General features: G+C 52.3%; 1 protein-coding gene across 1 annotated transcript in view; it reads left to right on the top strand.

Moving 5' to 3' along the window:
• The window catches only part of LOC116954425 (uncharacterized), a 49,533-nt gene extending 27,242 nt beyond the window's left edge, over positions 1–22,291 (top strand). The window contains exon 2 of the mRNA XM_032974932.2: positions 15,696–22,291. Within this exon, the coding sequence (XP_032830823.2) occupies positions 15,696–16,120 (425 nt within the window). The 3' untranslated portion in view covers positions 16,121–22,291. The remainder of the gene's footprint in view (positions 1–15,695) is intronic.
• The last annotated feature ends 797 nt before the right edge of the window (positions 22,292–23,088 follow it).

The raw sequence follows: 23,088 nt of genomic DNA, 5'->3' as shown, positions 1-23,088 counted from the left end.
GGCGCACGAGGGGGTGGGTGGCCAGAACCACGCCTGGCCGCCTTTGTCTCTCCACTTGGCCGATGTTTACGCACCGCACCGGGTGACCCATTTGAGGCCGAGTACGACCGAGTGGAGAAAATCCCAGGACCGGTTCAGATATAATTCGTCTCGTCGTGTTGGTGGTGGCCGTGAGCGGGAATCGATTTCGTGAGCGCTGCTGCAGCGCGCTAACCGCTGCGCCACCGCTCCCCCACGCACACGGGCACACGCAGGGCCAAAGATCACCCGTATAGCCTGCAGCAGACCGTTGGGGCAAGTGCTGTTAGCGAGCACCTATGAAGACCGGAAAGCCACGGGAGAGGGGGGGGGGGGTGGTCAGCACCACGCCCGGCCGCCTTTGTCTCCCCAGTTGGCGATGTTTGCACACCACAACGGGTACTGCGACACTAGACACACGCACGCGCAAGCTCACGTGTCGAAGGGGTTCTTAGCATGGTTGTGTTAGTTTGCTAAGAGTAACTTGAATATGTTTACACATTGGGGGGCTGGGGCGGGGCTGGGACGGGGGGGGGCGGTGATTCTTCGTTCGCCGCTTCAACTTCACGGTTCTAACCAAGCGGCAGCCCCAGGTTAATACCACGAATGGTTAACAATATATACACACACAGAGTATATAATAATACCACTGCTGCTGCTGATTCCGTCGCTACGCTTGCCCGCTTCGCACACTCGTTGGGGACGTTAAGGAGTATTCCCCGTTACGTCCCTTGGGTAACGAGGTAGGCAAATCTGTGCATGGGTCAGCGTTAACGATGTGTTGGGATTTCGCACTCAGCCAGGCCCCGCCTCCCCACCTCGTTCCCGCTTGGTTGAGCTGTCAGCTGTGGCCAGGTCGCTTCTCAAACAGAGCTGTATAGCTCAGTGGGCCTTTCCTGGTTAAAAATAAAAAAAAATAAAAAAATAGTTTTAGACAAGATCAAAGCGTCCCACGATTACACCCACTCACACACTCACTGGCCCACTCACACACTCACGCACTCACCCTCTCACTCATTCATTCATCCATCCACTTAAACACACACTCACCATCTTATTCATCCATCCACTCAAACATACACACTCACTCACTGTCCTACTCACACACTCACCCTATCACTAACTCATTAATCCACTTACCCACTCACACACACACACCATCTCAACTCATCCATCCACTCAAACACACACACTCACTCACTGTCCCACTCACACACTCACCCTATCACTGACTCATTCATCCACTTACCCACTCACACACACCATCTCAACTCATCCATCCACCAACACACACACACTCACTGTCCCACTCACACACTCACGCACTCACTCACCATCGCACTCACTCATCCAGGCACTCACCCACTCACCCACACCACTTCAGAATGCGGAGTTGTATTTACACCTGAATAAAGCCCGTAAAGCTAAGAAGCTCTTTGTCAAGGGGTGCGACTCGGCCCGCAGACAACATCGAAGCATTCCACAATTTACACATTTTAACAAACAAACAACCTCAATAATAATATGAATCGCAATTATGTTGTACCAATTACACTCATACACTTTCGTGATGTTAACAATGGAGTCAGTTTAAATGAGGACAGAGAGATGGCACAGTGGCGATACCTAGATACGACCCAAGGTGGTTCCTGCTACACACAGCAAAGAGACAAAGACCCCCCATGTAGCCTTGACAGACTGTTGGGGCAAGTGCTGTTAGCGAGCACCTTATGAAGGTCGGCACGGTACACGAGGGGGTGGGTGAACAACACCACGCCAGGCCGCTTTTGTATCACCTGTGGCGATGCTTCCCCACCAGGTACTCGTTTAATGGTTGATTCGACCTAGGGGAGGCCCAGAACCGGTTCAGACAATCGTCACTGGTGTTGTGCGCGAGCGGGAATCGAACTCGGGTGGCCGGGTTCCTAGCGCAGCACGCTCACCGCTACACTACCACTGCCGACACCACCATCATCACCACTATCACCACAACCACCACGACCATCATCACCAATATCACCACTACTCTCACTGGTACCACTATCACCACCGGCATGACCGCCACTATCACCACGACCACCACTACCATCATCGCCACTACCACCATCACCACTATCACCACTATCACCACCATCACCACCATCACCACAACCACCACTACCATCATCACCACTATCACCACCACTCTCACTGGTACCACTATCACCACCGGCACGACCGCCACTATCACCACGACCACCACTACCATCATCGCCACTACCACTACCACCATCACCACTATCACCACCATCACCACCATCACCACTATCACAACTACTACTACTATACTACCACGACCACCACTACCGCCATCGCCACTATCACCACTACTACCACTATCACCAGCAGCACTACCACCATCACTATCACCACAACCACCACTACCATCATCACCACTGTCACCACCACTCCCACTAATACCACTATCACCAGCAGCACCACCATCATTATCACCACGATCACCGCATTACTACCAACATCACCACTATCACCACCACTACCACCATCACCACTATCACCACTACTACTACTATCACCAGCAGCACCACCACCACCACAATCACCACGACCACCACTACTACGCCTATCACCACCAGTACCACCACCACGACCTGCCGATTCTAATTTTAGTATTGTGTATCACCGCCGGAATATGATCGTCATTTAAATAGATATATATGCAGACGTACTATATAAACTACTCTCTATATATACAAATATATCGCGTGATATATATATTAATTCTCGTTTAAATAACCATTTCAAATTTGAGACGAAATTAATCGCTAATTTAAGCAAATATTCTTACATATATGTTTGCATAATTACATACATATATATCAATATATTATTCCATTGCTTCCTGCGCGCACACACACATGCACATACAGGATATTCACACAGTACAAAGACAAAGATCACCGTATAGCCTTGAACAGCACGCGCTTGGGGGCAAGTGCTGTTTGCGAGCGACTATTAAGTAAGACCAGTACGGCACCGCGCCCGGACCCGCCTTTGTCTCCCCGAGGTTGATGTTTCACACACACCGCACGTAAGACACTCGTTATTTTTTGTTAAAGGCATCATGCCCTACCGCCTTTGTCTCCCCAGTGACGATGTTTACACACCGCACCAGGTACACTCATTCGAGGCTGAGTCGACCTAGGGGGAGGACCAGGACCGGTTCAGATATTCGCCGTCAATGATGTTGGTGGTCGTGAGCGGGAGTCGAACTCGGGTCACCGCCTGGGTTTGTAGCGCTGTGCGCTAACCACTGCGCCACCGCTCCTCGTAAACTAAACACCACAATCGCGGAGGGAGCCAGATCTGCCCGTACGTCTGCGCGCGTGTAAATTTATAAAACGGCAAAATGGTAAGACAAAGGCGGCCGGGTGAGGTTCTGAACACCCCCTCTCGCGGGCCTTAATAGGTGCTCGCTAACAGCACTTGCCCCAACAGCATCTTAAGGCTACAGAGGGCCTTTTTGTATTTGTATACGCGCGTTTACACGTGCGCGTGTGTTTGTATGTATGTGTGTGTATCTGAGTGTGTGTGTGTCTGTGTGTGTGTGTTTGTGTGTGTGTACCTGAGTGTGTGTCTGTGTGTTTCTGTGTGTGTCTGTGTGTGTGTCTGTGTGTGTGTTTGTGTGTGTGTACCTGAATGTGTGTGTCTGTGTGTGTGTCTCTGTGTGTGTGTCTGTGTGTGTGTGTGTGTATGGGGAGCGGTGGTGTAGCGGTCAGCGCTACGCTTCGCTACGAACCCGGCGTCCCGAGTTCGATTCCCTCTCGCGGCCAACAACACCGGTGACGATTATCTGAATGGGTCACGGGCCTCCCCTGGGTCGACTCAGCCTCAACTGAGTACCCTGGAGCGGTGTGTGTAGAACATCGGCACTGGGGGAGACAAAGGCGGCCGGGCGTGGTCTTGGCCACACAACCCCCTCGTGTACCGTGCCGATTTCGTAAGGTGTTCGCGAAGAGCAACTTCCCCGAGCAGTTTATTTAAGGCTTTATATACCAAGTGACCTTTGATCTTTCATACGGATTGGAGGAGGCGTTCATCCAGCAGTGGATCGAGCACAGCTCTCAGGTTTTTTTTTTATGATTGCGATGTTTCTTCTGCCGCTGCGCGTGTACAGCCAACAACAACAAGAACATTCAACAACAACACAACACCGACCATTCTTCATAGCATGTTAATATACAAATATAATATACTCGATTCATTCAGCAATACACCGTGTTGACTGTTCTAACTCCACAAGTTATAATAACATCGGATTACGTGTCCAGTTATCATCGTCATCACCAGCCATGGTTTATCCACTGCTGGATGAAGACGACACCCCGTCCCTCCCACCCCACCCACTCCCGCGTCCGTCGGTCGCTGTGCATTGTTGCTGGACCATACTTCACCACGCTCGGTCGCTGCATGCTGGGCGTTAATGCAGGGAGAGGGGCATTCGGGGGGCGTCTCTGGGACCCCGAGCAGCCCACTTTGGCCTTGGTGGAGGGGGTGGAATCGAACTTCAGGTCACGTCGGTGGGCATGGGTTCGTCAAGTGTCTACGGTTTTTAATAATAATAATAAAAGTTAGAAGCACAGCCCCTGCAACTGCTTGCGGGTCACGTCACCGCTGTCGGCAGGCGCCCCTCCGCTAAACGAGGAGCTCCAAATCCTCCACACCGGACCCTAGCGTCTTGGGAAGAGGTGGGAGCGAACCCACACTTTGACTCACCGCCGAAGACAAAGATCACACCGTGTAGATTTTTTTTTTTTGCCAAGTGTTCATGTCGAGTAGCACCTATGATGGCCGGCACGGCACACGAAGGGTAGGGGGTATGGATGGCCAGCACCACGCCCGTCCGCCTTTGTCTCCCCAGTGGCGATTTTGTTTTGCACAGACACTGCACAAGGTACTCATTTAGGGCTGAGTCGACGGCATGGCCCAGGATCGGCTCAGATAATCGTCACCTGGGTATTGGCGGTGGCCGTGAGCGAGAATCGAACTGGGGTGGCCGGGTTCGTAGCGCAGCGCGCTGACCGCTGCGCCACCGCTCCTCACTCTTATCCCCTGCCCGATCATAAACTGCGGATGCAACGTATTTGTACTGATGATGGGTGGGACAGAGGTTAGCGGCGTTGGTGCATGCCTTCCCAGCATTGGTTGCAAACTACCGCGACTGGAGATGTAGCTAAATTAAATACTTTTTTTTAAAAACTGTTGTTTTTTATTAGACCAGGTAAGGCCCACTGAGCTATGTAACCCTTTTTCAGAAGCAACCCGTCCGTCACAAATGATAGCTCAACGAAAGCGGCTTAGTATCACGTGGACATGTATAGCAGCAGCAGCAGCAGCTGCCAAACAACTCCAAACGCGTGACGTTGATTCTAAATGTGGAGGGTAAAACCGGAGGATCGGGAGACAAATCCACGCGACCGCGAGGAGAGAGAGAGAGAGAAACACGCAAACTTCAACTATACAACACCAGGCGTCAGGGTCGGGATTGAACCCACGACCTCCTGTATACCAGGCGAGGTAGTTAACATCTCATAGCCACCGTGATGATGATGAGAGAGAAACACGCAAACTCCAAATATACAGCAGGCGTCAGGGTCGGGATTGAGCCCACGACCCCCTGTATACCAGGCGAGGTAGTTAACATCTCATAGCCACCGTAATTTTGATGAGAGAGACGCAAACTCCAATTATACAGCAGGCGTCAGGGTCGGGATTGAACCCATGACCTCCGGTACACCAGGAGAGGTAGTTAACATCTCATAGCCACCGTGATGATGATGAGAGAGAAACACGCAAACTCCAAATATACAGCAGGCGTCAGGGTCGGGATTGAACCCACGACCTCCTGTACACCAGGCGAGGTAGTTAACATCTCATAGCCACCGTAATTTTGATGAGAGAGACGCAAACTCCAAATATACAGCAGGCGGCAGGGTCGGGATTGAACCCACGACCTCCGTTACACCAGGAGAGGTAGTTAACATCTCATAGCCACCGTAATTTTGATGAGAGAGACGCAAACTCCAAATATACAGCAGGCGGCAGGGTCGGGATTGAACCCACGACCTCCGTTACACCAGGAGAGGTAGTTAACATCTCGCAATCGTGAACTCGAACCGGCGCTACGCTGTGGCGAGCAAGCCCAGCGTTGCTCATGGCCGATGCAGTAACCACTATTGTGGTGGTGCTGTAGATTAATGTACAGGTTTTACTTTTATGATCAACAGACGGAATTGCCTCGCGTAATAATGCCGTAATTGTGTATTTTGTAAATGTGTTCTGGCGCATACATAATTTATGTGCGGCGTATGTTTTACGATATAACTCAATAACAACATAATTAACCGGCGATAATCAAATGCAATTCGTCTCGAGAAACAAAGGGAATGTAATGGTGAGGATTGTTTTAATGTATTGTTATTATTATTATTGAAAAGTGAACGCTTAAAGTGAGTTACGAAAAATAATCAGATTCTGCCCGTGGTCTTCGAGCGCTGGCCGCAACATCGCGGCGACCTTGCAGCGTGGAGTTCGAATCGATTTCCCGGCGCGGCAGGGAGTTGAAACGAGGGTGCCGGTTTCTTAAATCCCCCTCCTCCCTCCCACCCCTCCCATCCCTCCCATCCCATTTGATCCCTCCCTTCCCCTCCTCTTCCCTCCCTCCCTCTCTCCCTCCCTCGCCTCTTCTCCCCTCCCTTCCTCCCTCCCTCGCCTCTTCTCCCCTCCCTCCCTCCCCTCCCTCCCTCGCCTCTTCTCCCCTCCCTTCCTCCCTCCCTCCCTCACCTCTTCTCCCCTCCCTCCCTCTCTCCCTCCCTCCCCTCCCCTCCCTCCCTCGCCTCTTCTCCCATCTCCCTCCCCTCCCTCGCCTCTACTCCCTCCCTCTCCACCACCATCTCTGTATAGTGATGGTGGTCCTGGTGAATCGGTCCTGGGCCTCCACTAAGTCGACTCAGCTTCAAATAAGTACCTGGTTCGGTGTGTAAGCATCGCCATTCCGGAGACAAAGGCGGTCGGGCGTGGTGCTGGCAACCCACCCCCTCGTGTGCCGTGCCGGCCTCCATTAGTGCGACTCGCTAACAGCGCTTGCCTTCTAGTAGAGGCTCCTGCGCCAGGCATTTGCAGGGCTGCGCCTGTAACCAGGACAGACAATATGCATCCTTCGCACACGAGACACGTGATGTTTTTACCCATCCCAGCAGCCGCAAGGCCTCATGGGAGTTCTGAAAGGGACCTTGTCTCTTAACGTCTGCCAGTTCACCAGCATTGGTGCTAGACGAGCCTCGCTCTGCTGATGAGACGCTGAATGTCGAAACTGGTCCGTGTCTCAAGCTACCTGGCAGTTCAACAGCATTGGTTCAAGACGAGCCTCGTTCTGCTGATGAGACTCTGATTGTCGGCACTGGCCCAGGGTACTGCTTGTGTTGTTGATGAGATACGCGGCCAGTAGGAGGCCGTGTAGCTGATGGGATGTGTAAAAAAATAAACATCATGTATATTTGTTACGTGTTTTATTATTTAATTGATGGTAATATAGCCACCTGAATGCATATGAATCGGTCGACCTGAGTTCGACTCCCGGGCACTGCTGACGTCAGTGGCGAGTGATGATATCTGAACATGTGTTCCTAAACTTTTACTCGTCAACAACCTCAAGAAGGGATAGAGAGCTGAGTGACTGATGTACAACTCTAGTGATGTTCTAGAAGGGCTACAGAGCTGAGTGACTGATGTACAACTCTAGTGATGATCTAGAAGGGATAGAGAGCTGAGTGACTGATGTACAACTCTAGTGATGATCTAGAAGGGATAGAGAGCTGAGTGACTGATGTACAACTCTAGTGATGATCTAGAAGGGCTACAGAGCTGAGTGACTGATGTACAACTCTAGTGATGATCTAGAAGGGCTACAGCGCTGAGTGACTGATGTACAACTCTAGTGATGATCTAGAAGGACTAGAGAGCTGAGTGACTGATGTACAACTCTAGTGATGTTCTAGAAGGGCTAGAGAGCTGAATGACTGATGTACAACTCTAGTGATGTTCTAGAAGGGATAGAGAGCTGAGTGACTGATGTACAACTCTAGTGATGTTCTAGAAGGGATAGAGAGCTGAGTGACTGATGTACAACTCTAGTGATGCTCTAGAAGGGCTAGGGAGCTGAGCGACTGATGTACAACTCTAGTGATATTCTAGAAGGTCTAGAGAGCTGAGTGACTGATGTACATTCTAGTGATACTCTAGAAGGGATAGAAAGTTGAGTGACTGATGTACAACTCTAGTGATGCTCTAGAAGGTCTAGAGAGCTGAGTGACTGATGTACAACTCTTGTGGTGCTCGAGAAGGGCTGGAGACGTGATCGGTGTCACTCACAGGGCAGGCTTATCACGGAGTTCCGCAGTGCGGAGACTCGTACGAAGCATTCTCGGGCACGCGCACGATTCATCCCATCAGAGTCAGTGAACCGAGTAATTCGCCCGCCTGTGCGGTGTGACGATGAAGCCGATAGCCATCGGGCAACAACATCATCATCATCATCTGTAACCCCTCCGTGAACCTCGTCTGAGATAGCCCTCGGGCCTATGTTTGGTATAAAAATGTCAGAGTAAGTCTCTGCCCCTCGAATGGGGTTGGAGGCTCCATTGCTGTTCACCTCCCGTTGACGTTCCAGCAGAAGTGGAAATTCCACGTTCCCATGGCGGGTGCGCGTCTGTCTTTAGTACAACCAGCACCGTTGTAGATTTTTTTTCTCAGAGTGGTGCTCATTTTGAATATATTTGATCGACTCCCAAGAGACAGATGATGTGCTGAGTCAAACACAGAGACCCACAGACTCACACAGAGACCCATAGACTCATAACGAGATCCATATACTCATAGAGTCTCACATACTTACACATCGACCTATAGATTCACATAGGGACCAACAGATGCATACAGAGATACATAGGCTTCACACAGAAACCCACAAACTCTCACAGCGACGCACGGACTCACACAAAGACCCACAGACTCACACATAAACCCACAGACTCGGATAGAGACCCACAGACTCACAGGGAGACCCAGAGACTCACACATAGACCCATTTACTCACACGGAGACCCACAGACTCACATAACGATTCATAGACACAGAGACCCACATACTCATACAGTGAGCCATATACTCACGCAGAGACCCACATAACTACAGAGACGCATATACTCACACAGTGACCCACAGACTTACACAGAGACGCACAGAGTCAAACAGTGACCCACAGACTCACACAGAGACCCACAGACTCACACAGAGACCCACAGGCTCACACAGAGACGCACAGAGTCAAACAGTGACCCACAGACTCACACGGAGACCCATATACTCACACAGAGACCAACATACTCACACAGATACCCACAGACTCACACAGTGACCCACAGACTCACAAAGAGACGCACAGAGTCAAACAGTGACGCACAGTCTCACACGGAGACCCACAGACTCACACAGAGACCCACATACTCACAAAGAGACGCACAGACTCACACAGAGACCCACAGACTCACACAGAGACCCACAGACTCACACGGAGACCCACAGACTCACACGGAGACCCACATACTCACACAGAGACCCACAGACTCACACAGTGAAACAAAATGAAACAACCAACGCGTAAAAAAGAAAAAAAACACCGGCTGGAGGCAAAAAGCACGCGGAATCCCACGCGGTGGGAGCGATCGATTCTTTTTAGATCGCTGCTGATCGAGGCTTTCCATTCCCGTTAGCCCCGCGAGCCTCTGGCGCAGGGAGCCCAACCCACTGCGCCTCCTCTCCCGCCACTGTCATCAACCCCTAATTAATCCCGACAGACTTGAGCTGATGCCTTTGACAACTTCCAATGACTTCATCCGGTGGATTTGTACGCCGCCATCCCCCAAATCCTTCACCCCCATCCCCGCCCCCTCCCCCCGCCAGCAATTACCACAATTCCTCTCCCATTGGATTACATCCATACCGAGTGAAGTGTGTGTTTGCGCGTGCGTGCGTGTGTGTGTGTGGTTGCGCGTTTGTGTAAGTGTGTGTAAGTGTGTGTTTCCGCGTGTGTGTAGGTGTGTGTAGGTGTCTGTAAGTGTGTGTAGGTGTGGGTGTAGGCGTGCGTAAGTGTGTGTTTGCGCGTATGTGTGTTTGTGTGTAGCTGTGTGTGTTTGCGCGTGTGTGTAAGTGTGTGTAGGTGTGTGTTTGCACGTGTGTGTAGGTATGTGTAGGTGTGTGTTGGTGTGTGTTTAGGTGTATGTTTGCGCGTGTGTGGAGGTGTGTGTAAGTGTGTGTAGGTGTGTGTAAGTCTGTGTTTGCGCTTGTGAGTAGGTGTGTGTAAGTGTGTGTAGGTGTGTGTTCGTGTATGTAGGTGTGTGTTTGCGCGCGTGTGTAGGTGTGTGTAAGTGTGTGTAGGTGAGAGTGGTAGTGTAGTGGTTTGCGCTTCGCTGCGCTACGAACCTGGCGACCCGGGTTCGATTCCGGCTCACGGCAAACACCGGTGACGATTATCTGAACCAGCCCTGGGCCTCCCCTAGGTCGACTCAGCCGCAAATGAGTATCTGGTGCGATGAGCAAACATCGCCACTGGGGAGACAAAGGCGGCCGAGCGTGGTGTTGGCCACCAACCCCCTTCGTGTGCCGTACCGGCCTTCGTAGGTGCTCGCTAACAGCACTTGCCCCAACAGTCTGTTAAGGCTACACGGGGCATCTTTGTCTTTTGTGTTTCTGCGTGTATTTGTCTTTGTGCATTAGCTGATATCATTGACGGGTATCTGAACCGGTCCTGCGGTTCCCCTAGGTCGACTCAACCTTAAATGTGTCTGCCCTGGTCATACATCATTCCTCCGCGTGCTGTGCGGGCCTTCTTACGCGATGGTCGTTGGCAGCACTTGCCCAAGAGTCTGTTCAAGGCTATACGGGGCATCTTTGTCTTAGTATGTGGGGATCCGTGTCGCAGTGGTTCGGCACTCCGCCACCAGCTCGAAAACTGCCTCTCTCCATAAAATAAACCTCGCATCATCTCTACGATGTCTTCAGATGCGGCGACATATGGACTCAATATACATTCATTGTAAATTTTATTTAATAGACTCACTTAGTGTAGAACCATGGACCACAGACTCACACAGACACACATAGGCTTACACAGAGACCCACAGACTCACACTGATACCCATATACTCACACAAATACTCACAGACACTTCCAGAGACCCACATACTCATAGAGTCACCCACAGATTCACGCAGAGACCCACGGACTCACACAGAGACCCACACATTCTCAGACACCCATAGACTCACATAGACTCACAAAGAGACCCACGGACTCACATAGAGATCCACAGACTCACAAAGAGACCGACAAACCCACATAGAGACCCACACATTCTCACAGACACCCTTAGACTCACACAGACTCACACAGAGTCCCACAGACTCGCACAGAGACGCACGGACTCACAAAGAGACCGACAGACTCACACAGAGACCCACAAACTTGCACAGAGACCCACAGTTTCACACAGACTCACACAGAGACCCACGGACTCACACAAAGACCCACAGACACACACACAGCGACCCACATACTCACACAGAGACCCACAGACTCACACAGAGACCCACACATTCTCACAGACACCCAAAGACTCACACAGACTCACACAGAGACCCACGGACTCACACAGAGACCCACAGACTCACACAGAGACGCACAGACTCACACAGTGACCCACAGTCTCACACAGAGACCCACAGACTCACACAGAGACCAACAGCCTCGCACAGAGACCCACAGACTCACACAGAGACCCACAGACTCGCAAAAAGACCCACAGACTCACACAGAGACCCACAGACTCACACAGAGACCCACAGACTCACACAGAGACCCACAGACTCACACAGAGACCCACACATTCTCACAGACACCCAAAGACTCACACAGACTCACACAGAGACCCACGGACTCACACAGAGACCCACAGACACACACACAGCGACCCACATACTCACAGAGAGACCCACAGACTCACACAGAGACCCACATACTCACACAGAGACCCACAGACTCACACAGAGGCCCACACATTCTCACAGACACCCAAAGACTCACACAGACTCACACAGAGACCCACAGACTCACACAGAGACCCACAGTCTCACACAGAGACCCACAGACTCACACAGAGGCCAATCCACTGCTGGATAAAGGCCCGGGGTAAACCACCCACCGCGTGGTCTCCCCCACGTGCCCCCCCACCCTCCGCAAAGTGCGGGGCTCAGGACGATCGCCCTGATTCGCCACACCCCAGGGGTGGAAGGCGGCTCTGAACTCACAGTCCACTCGAACTGACTGCACCGCTCCATCTCCTCCGCGGACGTGCTCCGAGGCCACTAATTAATTAATCCACTTCGCCTTCCCCCCGCTCCCCCCCCCCCCCCGCACGCGTTACCCCCTTAATTAACCTCATTTGCATAAACCGACACAGCCCCCCCCCCTCCCCCCCATTCATAAACATCTGGATGCGAGGCCATTGCTTAGAGAGGGGCTCGGTCGGCAGGGGGAGGGGCGGGGGTGATGACGAGTTGGAGGCAGTGGGAGGGGTGGAGGGTGACGAGGTGGATTGCGGTAATTGCTGTGATCGTTCTGACTGAACTCATCACCGCCGATGGCCTGGCCTGGCTCGGTGCAACCTCCTCGCCACGCTCGCAGTGGAGGAGGTGGAGGAGGTGGAGGTGGAGCGGTGCCTGTGGAGGGACGTGCGCTGGCGGTGCGACTGCACTGGTTCGGCCCCCCACGTTTGCCGGGGTGGGGGGGGGGGGGCTCCACGTGGCGTGGCTATGAAGAGGGGTGGGATCTGGGGTTGGGGATGGTCACACCTGGACACCGGATGAAGGGTTACATTATACTGGTAGGAAACGCAGTGCACTGGAAGCCCAACCGGGGTTAATTCACAGGAGGCAGGGGATTCATTGTGTATGTCTGTGGATGTCTGTCCGCGTGTATCCGGATATTCGGATATTTAAAAAAAATGGGAGGGGTATGGCTGGGTGGGAAGGGGCTGGGAGGGGTGGGGCTGGGTGGGGATGGGCTGGTCACCCCGTGGTGCCCTTGTAAAACTCAACGTTTAACCTACTCACGCCGGCTTGTGCCCGCCCTCACAGTCGGGCATATTTGTGGAATACACCACGTGGTGGTGCCGTTGACCTTGGCCACTGACCGAGCAACCCAACGTTCCTACCAGCCCCCTCCGCAGGAATGTGTTTCATTTTTAAGTTCAGTTCTCGTGCATGACATTAGCAGCAGCAGTGCTGCTAATGTCGTTGTGGTCGTCCAGTGAAATGTTGACTTAAAGCTTCCGTGACTGCAGGAATTGATATTGTTGGTTCTTTCGGTGAAGTGACGGCGATAAGAAAATACAAATAATAAAATAATAAAATCAAATAAAATGTAAAATAATAAAAGCAAAGAAAAAACTCCGCGACGTTTCGATCGCTGGTGTTGCTTTTATTATTTTCCAATTCATTTTTAATTTAACACTTTTATTTTATTATTTTTATTTTCTATCTACGTTACTTTACCGAAAGAACCAAGAATTGTGTCGTCCAGTTGCCCAGCAGCTCGATTTCCAGTACGGGGGTTCCTCCTCTTCCTGCTGCTGCTGCTACTGCTGTCACGACGAGATCACTGCAGAAGCAGAGAGAGAGAGAGAGAGACTTTGACTTTTAAACAACTTTCATTGCCGCCAGCAGCAAAAAGCATTTCGATATGAAACACACAAAGTCACCAGCAACACAAATGAAAATAAACGTTGCAAATCCACGCGCTGTGGCGCTAAAAGCACCGCGCACAACACGAAAGAAAAGTCACGTGGTGGTGGTGGTGGTTGTGGTGGTCATCGCGCATGCCACGGTGACGAGCGAGAGCTTCAGAAGGTGAACACGAGAGAGAGAGCGAGAGAGCGAGAGAATTGTTGTGCCAATTCGTTGCCGTACTGGCAAAGAATTGGCACGTTCTGTGTCACGTGACAAACAACACTAATTGGCCGTGTCGGGTGGTGGCCGGTTTAACGACACATTTATATATTTACGCGATCTAACCCAGACACCTGTATTGTACAGAGAGAGAGAGAGTTCGTGTGGGGCTGCTGCTCATCCATCTTCTCGTCCTCCGTTGAAGGAGCGCAAACAGCAATCGCTGGTTCACTCTGTGGCCCACATCGTGGGCTGCATTACCTCACGGTCCCACCACTGCAGCGTGTCTCTCATGGGTCTCTACGTATCTCCGTGCGTCTCTACTATCTCTATGGGTCTCCATGTACCTCTACAAGCCTTCGTGTCTCTATGTATCTCTACGAGTCTCTATATGTATCTACGAGTCTATTTGAATATCCGTGAGTCTCTCTCTCTATGTCTCTCTGTATCACGAGGGGTTTTTATGTGTCTCTGCGAGTCTATGAGTCTCTTTGTATAGCTTCAAGACTCTATCTATGTGTCTCTATATATCATCACTATGGGTCTCTACGTATCGTTATGAGTCTTTGTGGCTCTGTGTATCGCTTTGAGTCTCTACACCTATATGTGCGTCTCTATACATCTGTGTGAGTCTCTTTGTATCTCTATGAGTCTCTATGTATCTCCGTAAAACGATGCATTTCTGAGATACTCTAGTTCTGTATCTCCACGTATCACTGTGGGTCAATATGTATCTCTGAGTCTATGCGACTATGTATCGTTGTGAGTTTCTAAATATCTCTGCGAAATTCCGAGTCTCTTTGTACATCTGCGAGACTCTATCACTGCGTCTCTATGTATCACTATGGGTCTCTACGTATCGTCCCGAGTCTACGTGGAACAACGCAGACGTTCAGAATAATCACCCCAAACATGAACGCCTCGTGCTGGCCTAGCCATTCCTCCCCCTGCGTTAATCACTGAGGCTCCCATAGGGTTCAGTGTCCATCACTGATGCTCATAGGGTTCAATGTTAATCACCGAGGTTCGCAGGGTTTAATGTTAATCACCGACGCTCATAGGGGTTCAGTGTTTAATCGCCGAGGCTTTTATAGGGGGCGGTGTGAATCATTGAGGCTCATAGGGTTCAGTGTAAATCACTGGAGCTCATAGGGTTCAATGGTTATCACTGAAGGCTCTCCCGTAGCAAGCGGTCTCATAGAGTCAGACTAAGGTGTCAGTGTTGATCACTGTACACACGCGCACAAAGACAAATGTCCCCGGTGTAGCCTGCGCAGGCGTTTGGGGCAAGTGCTGTTAGCGAGCACAGATAAAGGCCGGCACGGTGGCGCCTCTAATGAGGGCGGTGTGTCTAGCACCACGCCCGGCAGCCTTTGTCTCCCCCAGTGCTGTCGTTAAACACAAGCACAGCGACGACAACAACAACACGGCCCGTGTCAATAACAACAACACCACCACCGTGTGTGTGGCCATTAAAAAGGAAAACAAATATAACGGGCGACGTTTCGGGCAACGTCCCTTCTCCATGACGCACATCGATTGCTATACGCGAAGGAGGCGTCGATCACCGCCCTCTCTGTCCCTCTCTCCCCCCCCCCTCCTCGGCCCCCCACCCAGGTGAGAAACCGTTCCGCTGCGAGTTCGTGGGCTGCGACCGACGTTTCGCGAACAGCAGCGACCGCAAGAAGCACATGCACGTGCACACGTCAGACAAGCCCTACCTGTGCAAGCTGTGCGACAAGTCCTACACGCACCCCAGCTCCCTGCGCAAGCACATGAAGGCCCACAGTGCCAAGTCGCCAGCAACCTCGAGTCGCCCCGAGTCGCCCTCCCCCGGCCACCAGAGCCAGCATCAGCCACCGCAACCGCAGCCGCCATCGTCGTCGTCATCGTCGTCGTCGTCCACGGCCACCTCCTCCTCTTTCTCGCCGCCGCGCACGGCCACGAATCTGGCCGAGTGGTACGTGTGTCAAGGCGGTGGTGGAGTCGGAGGAGGCGGCGGTGGCGGCGGCGGCGGGAGGGTTAAGGGGTGGACACGGTGATTCGCCCCGTCCCGGTGAACTCCACGAGTTGCAGGTTCACAGTGGCCACGTCCGTGACAGACTCGCCTCTCGACGCAACCTCCTCCGCCCCCTGCTCCACCTCCTCCCCCATACTCTGCACTCTGCTCCCCTCCGCGTGCTCATCACGCACACTGAACTGTGTTCTAAATGTAGACTTCTAGCAACCCCTCAGTCTCTTGACGCCCGCCTCCCCCCCCCCCCTCCTCCTCCTCCTCGCCACCCCTTCTCCCTAAAGGGGAGATTGCGAAACCCGAGCCACAGTGGGGCTCCCTTTGGTGCTCACTCAGACGCGAGAGAAGGCCTTTGTGCGACGCTCGGTCGGAGCGGATTAAGCGACAATGGTCGTTAAGCCAAAGGCGGGGATCGAACACGTGGGACACGCCACATTGCCTTTATATGCACACGTCACACACACACACACACACGTCACAGGCACGTCACACAGACGTCACACACACACACGTCACACAGACGCTCACACGTCACACAGACGTCACAGAAGCGTCATAGACACGGCGCACGTGGCACACGCACGTCACTTTCACGTCACGCACACGTTACGCACTCGTCATGCATACGTCACGGGACACGTCAGCCACGTCAGTTACACGCGGCACATGCACGTCACGCATGTCACAGACGTCAGACGCACGTCACACACGTCACGCATGTCACAGACGTCACACACACACACGTAACACTCGTCACACACGTCACACAAATCATCGCCATCGAAATCCGCATTCTCGCCGACGCACCGGAAAGTAAGACGCACTGCCCACCCCTGCGACCCCTCCCCACCCCGCACCCTCCCCAGCCCCCACAGCCCCCCACCCCTCGATCGCCCCCCCCTCCCCCCGTCCTCCCTTCACACCCCCTCCTATTAAAATAAAAAATATATTCGATAGCGCCCGGGTTCAATAAATGTGTGCAACGTTGGTCACACAGACACACACACGTCACAGACACGTCACACAGACACGTCACACAGACACGTCACACACAGATGAGGTCCCCACCCCCAGGTAGCCTTTCGCAGGCTGCTGGGGCAAGTGCTGCTCGCGAGTAGCAATCATATTAAGGCCTGATTTTCACCAGGATAGTCATTTAAGGTTGAGTCGACCTAGGGGAGGCCCAAGACCGGTTTCGAATATTCGCTACCACTGTTACACGTCTTGCCGTGAGCGAGAATCGAAATTGGCTGGCCGAGGTTCGTAGCGCAGTGCGCTAATCACGGCGCCACCGCTCCTCACATTCATACACACACTCACTCTCTCTCTGCAGGAGATGCATTGGCACAAACCATCCGCACGTGCATTCTTCCGTTCCCAAATCGTTCCTGCTGCCCAGTTATAACAATCACCATCCCCGCCAACATCAGCTGTGGTCAATCCACTGCTGGATGAAGCCCACCCCTCCCTCCCCTTCTCCCTCCCTCCCGTGTCTCCGTCTCTCTGGTGGTGGACGTCCTCCCGGGACGCCGCGTCCCCTCCCTCGGCTGCCGCTCCGTGCTGAGTCTCGACCATCGGCCACCGCCGTCCCCCCTCTGGCCGTGACGCCTCCTGCCCAAGCCCCTCCACTCACTCCGCTTCACGGTCTGCACGATGCCTCCTCTACCCCGCGTGTGTGTCCTCTCGTCCACGTGCTCCCCTCCCTCCCTCTCTCTCTCTCTCTGTTTAATCATCATCACCACGGTCTATCAACTGCTGGATGAAGACCAACGTGGTGATGATGTGAGCCTCTTCTGACGCTCGCGTCCGCGTGAGACCGGCGCTGAGTTGTGAATTCCATTCGGAAATCTGAGGAAGCTTCCCACCTCAGCAATAGCGACTTAAACACGGTATCCAGACTGAGTGCCTTCAAAGCCGCTGCCGCGACCTTCTAACGGGCAGTACCGTATTCTCCGGATTAGAAGACGAACTTTACCCCGCACATCCACACCCACCCCCCACCCCCCACCGCACCCACCTGCAATTTATATTAAATCAAAAGTTGTGGTTGCGTCTTATAATCCGGTAGATGTTAACCCGACCCGCCAACCCCCCTGCCACCCCTTCCCCCTGTCATAGGAATGTGGAATTGCCACCACTGGCTCAGGGCTGTAAACGGACGCTAAAGCGCGGGTTCTTCGTCGAAACAACTTTTTGACTTCTTGTTTTTATTTCGAGGGCGCCTTCCAGTGCGGAGAATGCGGTAATTCATGACGGTGGTTTTGCGGTAGCGGTTTTAACCGGTTCCGAACGTCAAGAAATTGCTGTGCCAGTGGATGAATGCACTGATTAAAAAAACAATTTTAAATAAAATAAAAGTATGCACAACCCGCGCGGTGCGATTGAATCTCCCGGCATGCCGGGAGATGGAGTCAAACCGGCGAGCCTCTGGGTGGGAAGTGCTTTGTGGAGGTGGTGGTGGTGGAGTGGGGAGCGGTGGCGCAGCAGTTAGCGCTACGCTGCGCTACGAAACCGGCGAACCGAGTTCGATTGCCGCTCACGGCCACCAACATCGGTGACGATGATCTGAGCCGGTCCTGGGCCTCCCCTAGGTCGACTCAGCCTCAAATGAGTACCCGATGCGGTGTGTAAACATCAGCCATTGGGGAGACAAAGGCGGTCGGGCGTGGTGCTGGCCACCCACCCCCTCGTGTGCCGTGCCGGACTTCATAGGCGCTGCGCGCTAACAGCGCTTGCCCCTACAGTCTGTTAAGGCTACACGGGGGATCTTTGTCTTTGCCTTTGCTGCTGTTGGCACAGTAGGGGGCACAGCTTACCGGTCATCTCAGTCGGTCAACCCTTGGCACCTGCTGAGTCTGTCCCGTGACCTCCTCCTGCCAGCGAGCTTTCGACGCTTCACGTGGCCTCAACGTGCACCTAGCCTGGCACAGGCGACGTGGTGACGTCACCTTCACCTCGTGGCGATTGGCTTGGGCGTGTTGGCAGTGTGCCGGTTACCACCGTGACCACTGGGGGAGCTGCCTCGGTTTCTCTCTTATCGCTCCAGGTTGCGTTTCGTCGACGTCCGTGGATACAAAAGAGCTTCAAAGCTCATCGGAATCCTCCAGGCTAAGTAAAGAGTCGCATTCATGCGCGGCAAAAACCGGTATTAACCGGTATTAGCCGCTGTTAACCGGTTTCGACGGGTGTGTCCAAACGCACACGAGAATAAAAACGATTTAAAATGAAAACAAGAATTCTGCAACGAGTTCACGGGACATCAGTGTAGCCACGAGCTTTCTTCAACAAACCGATTAATATGATGAGAAATAAATCGATCGAATGAGCGTTGCGATACGATCCATGGAAATCGTCAAGGGATTGGGGCGCGGATATCCCCCCCACCGCCTCGGCCTCCCTCCCCCCCCCATGTTACTTTTATAACTTTGTATACAACGTAACTTTATTGATAACTTTGTATACAACGTAACTTTATTGACACGGAGTGTCTCACGTTCCGAGAGGTCGTGTTCATCCCGACAGTGCGGTGGATTTGGGGTTCAAAGCGAGCGGTTGTGTTCTTCGTGATTCACAACATGAGTTGTCGGTCAGGGTCACGTACATGATGGTCTGGTCAATTCTGTGTCGTGAGACCCCTCCACCACAAACTAGGTCGTCGCGTAGTGCGCCACGTAATTAACAGCGACGCGCCTGTTGTGATGGTTTCAACAGCTCACATGCTCACTCACCAACTCATTCACCCACTCACTAACCCACTCACTCACCCACTCACTAACCAACTCACACACTCACCCACACACCCATATACGCATCCACTCGCTCACCCACTCACTCACCAACTCACTCACTCACCAACACACTCACCAATTCACTCACCTACACACTCGCCTGGTTGAGAGATTGAGTGGTTGATTGAGTGGTTGAATGAGTGGTTGAGTGAGTGACTGGTTAAGTGAGTGAGTGGTTGAGTGTTTGAGTGGTTGAGAGAGTGAGTGGTTTAGTGAGTGAGTAGTTGAGTGAGTGAGTGGTTGAGTGAGTGAGTGGTTGAGAGAGTGAGTGGTTGAGTGAGTGAGTGAGTGGTTGAGTGAGTGAGTGGTTGAGAGAGAGAGTGGTTGAGTGAGTGGTTGCGAGAGAGAGTGGTTGAGTGAGTGGTTGGGAGAGAGTGGTTGAGAGAGTGAGTGGTTGAGAGAGTGAGTGGTTGAGTGAGTGAGTGGTTGAGTGTGTGAGTGGTTGAGAGAGTGAATGGTTGAGTTAGTGGTTGAGTGAGTGGTTGAGAGAGTGAGTGGTTGAGAGTGTGAGTGGTTGAGAGTGTGAGTGGTTGAGTGAGTGGTTGAGCGAGTGAGTGGTTGAGAGAGTGAGTGGTTGAGAGAGTGAGTGGTTGAGAGAGTGAGTGGTTGAAAGTGTGAGTGGTTGAGCGAGTGGTTGAGTGAGTGAGTGGTTGAGTGAGTGAGTGGTTGAGAGAGTGAGTGGTTGAGAGAGTGAGTGGTTGAGAGAGTGAGTGGTTGAGAGTGTGAGTGGTTGAGAGAGTGTGTGGTTGAGTGAGTGGTTGAGTGAGTGAGTGGTTTAGTGAGTGACTGGTTAAGTGAGTGAGTGGTTGAGTGTTTGAGTGGTTAAGAGAGTGAGTGGTTTAGTGAGTGAGTTGTTGAGGGAGTGAGTGAGTAGTTGAGTGTTTGATGTGGTTGAGAGAAAGAGTGGTTGAGTGAGTGAGTGGTTAAGAGAGTGGGTGGTTGAGTGAGTGGTTGAGAGAGTGAGTGGTTGAGTGAGTGAGTGGGTGGTTGAGTGAGTGATTGAGTGGTTTAGTTAGTGAGTGGTTGAGTGAGTGGTTGAGTGTGTGAGTGGTTGAGGCAGTGTGTGGTTGAGTGAGTGGTTGAGTGAGTAAGTGGTTGAAAGAGTGAGTGGTTGAGTGAGTTAGTGGTTGAGTGACTGAGTGAGTCGTTGAGTGTTTGAGTGGTTGAGAGAGTAAGTGGTTGATTGAGTGGTTGAATGAGCAGTTGAGTGAGTGACTGGTCAAGTGAGTGAGTGGTTGAGTGTTTGTGTGGTTGAGAGAGTGATTGGTTTAGTTAGTGAGTGGTTGAGTGAGTGAGTGGTTGAGAGAGTGAGTGGTTGAGTGAGTGAGTGGTTGAGTGAGTGGTTGAGAGAGAGAGTGGTTGAATGAGTGGTTGGGAGAGAGTGGTTGAGAGAGTGAGTGGTTGAGTGAGTGTGTGGTTGAGTGAGAGAGAAAGTGGTTGAGAGAAAGAGTGAGTGAGTGGTTGAGAGAGAAAGTTGTTGAGTGAGTGGTTGAGAGAGTGAGTGATTGAGTGAGTGAGTGGTTGAGTGAGTGAGTGGTTGAGTGAGTGAGTGGTTGAGTAAGTGGTTGAGTGAGTTAGTGGTTGAGTGAGTGAGTGGTTGAGTGACTCAGCGAGTTGCTACAATCATTATCACAATCGGCGCGTCGTTACAATGCTTGTATACGATTCAATCTGCTTTGGCTGCATCGCGGTGGTAGTGGTGGTGGGGAGTGACGACACAAACGTGGCCAGATCCCTGTTACGTGATGGCGTAGCCGCCAAAATAATTTGTAATTGCGATTCGTTCAGGCTTTTTTTTAACTCGCCGTTTCTTTAATGTTTCTGTTGGTTTGACTCGTCCTAAATTCCGCGTTCCTTTTGGCGTAAGTTGACGCTGGGGGTTGTTGTTGTTGTTATTGTTGTTGTTGTTTTTATACAAATATCGGAAATGGTCTCGCGCTGTAATTTATTCTTCTGTTGTTTTTTTTACGAAGGAATTTAAAGGGCGGTGAAAGGTTTGAAAGTGCCCTGTGGGTCCACCGTGTGTCCCCCACTGTGTCTCACGTGTGCCCCCGTGTGTCCTACGTGTGTCTCCAGGGTGTCTCCCGTGTGTCCCCCGTGTGTCTCTCGTGTGTCCCACGTGTATCCTCCCCCCGTGTGTCCCCCGTGTGTCTCCCGTGTGTCCCACGTGTATCCTCCCCCCGTGTGTCTCCCGTGTGTCTCACGTGTGTCCCCCGTGTGTCTCCAGGGTGTCTCCCGTGTGTCCCCCGCGTGTCTCCCGTGTGTCCCACGTGTATCCTCCCCCCGTGTGTCCCCCGCGTCGCCTGAGTTGATGTTCGTTGTAAAAATGCCATCGGTTTGTTTTTATTATTCGCTCGTGATATTTCGCTTCTGTCTAATAAAGTACAATAAACCAAAGCGATAGCCACTTCTGCACAGACACTCAGAGTGATTAATGTCCGTGTGACAGCATGTGTAAGTGAGCGTGCGTGTATCTGAGTGTCCGTGTGTCAGCATGTGTAAGTGAGTGTGCGTGTGTCTGTGTGTCCGTGTGTCAGCATGTGTTAGTTAGTATGAGTGTATCTGAGTGTCCGTGTGTGTGTGTCTCTCACGGCCACCAACACCGGTGACGATTCTCTGAACCGGGTCCTGGGCCTCCCCTAGGTCGACTCAGCCTCAAGTGAGTACCTGGTGCGGTGTGTAAAACATCGCCACTGGGGAGACAAAGGCGGTCGGGCGTGGCGCTTGCCACCGACCCCCTCGTGTGCCGTGCCGGCCTTCATAGGTGCTGCTCGCTAGCAGCACTTGCCCCAACAGCCTGTTAAGACTACACGGGGCATCTTTGGCTGAGAGTGTGTGGGAGAGGAAAGTGCAGTGGTAAGCACGCTGCGCTACGGACCCGGCGACCCGAGTTCGATTCCCGACCACTGCCAACAAGACCTGGTGGTGAGCGTGCTGGCTCACCCATGCAGAGTTTGTCGTGAGCTATACAAACAAAAAAACGTTTTCTTCTTCATTATTTTACCAGGTAAGGCCCCACTGATGCCATGTAACTATTTTTCAGAAGCGACCCGGCGATCACAAATGATAGCTCAACGAAGTGGCTCATCATCACGTGGACAATTCTAGCAGCAGCCACACACTCTGAACGCCTGATGTTCATTCTAAATGTGGAGGGAACAATCGGATGGACCCGGAGAAATATCCACGCGACCACGGGGAGAACTCC

Source organism: Petromyzon marinus, chromosome 55, assembly GCF_048934315.1.
Source record: "Petromyzon marinus isolate PM22_M1 ecotype Great Lakes invasive population chromosome 55, UKy_Petmar_22M1.pri1.0, whole genome shotgun sequence".
NCBI lineage: Eukaryota > Metazoa > Chordata > Hyperoartia > Petromyzontiformes > Petromyzontidae > Petromyzon > Petromyzon marinus.
This window is presented reverse-complemented; position numbering and strand designations above follow the sequence as displayed.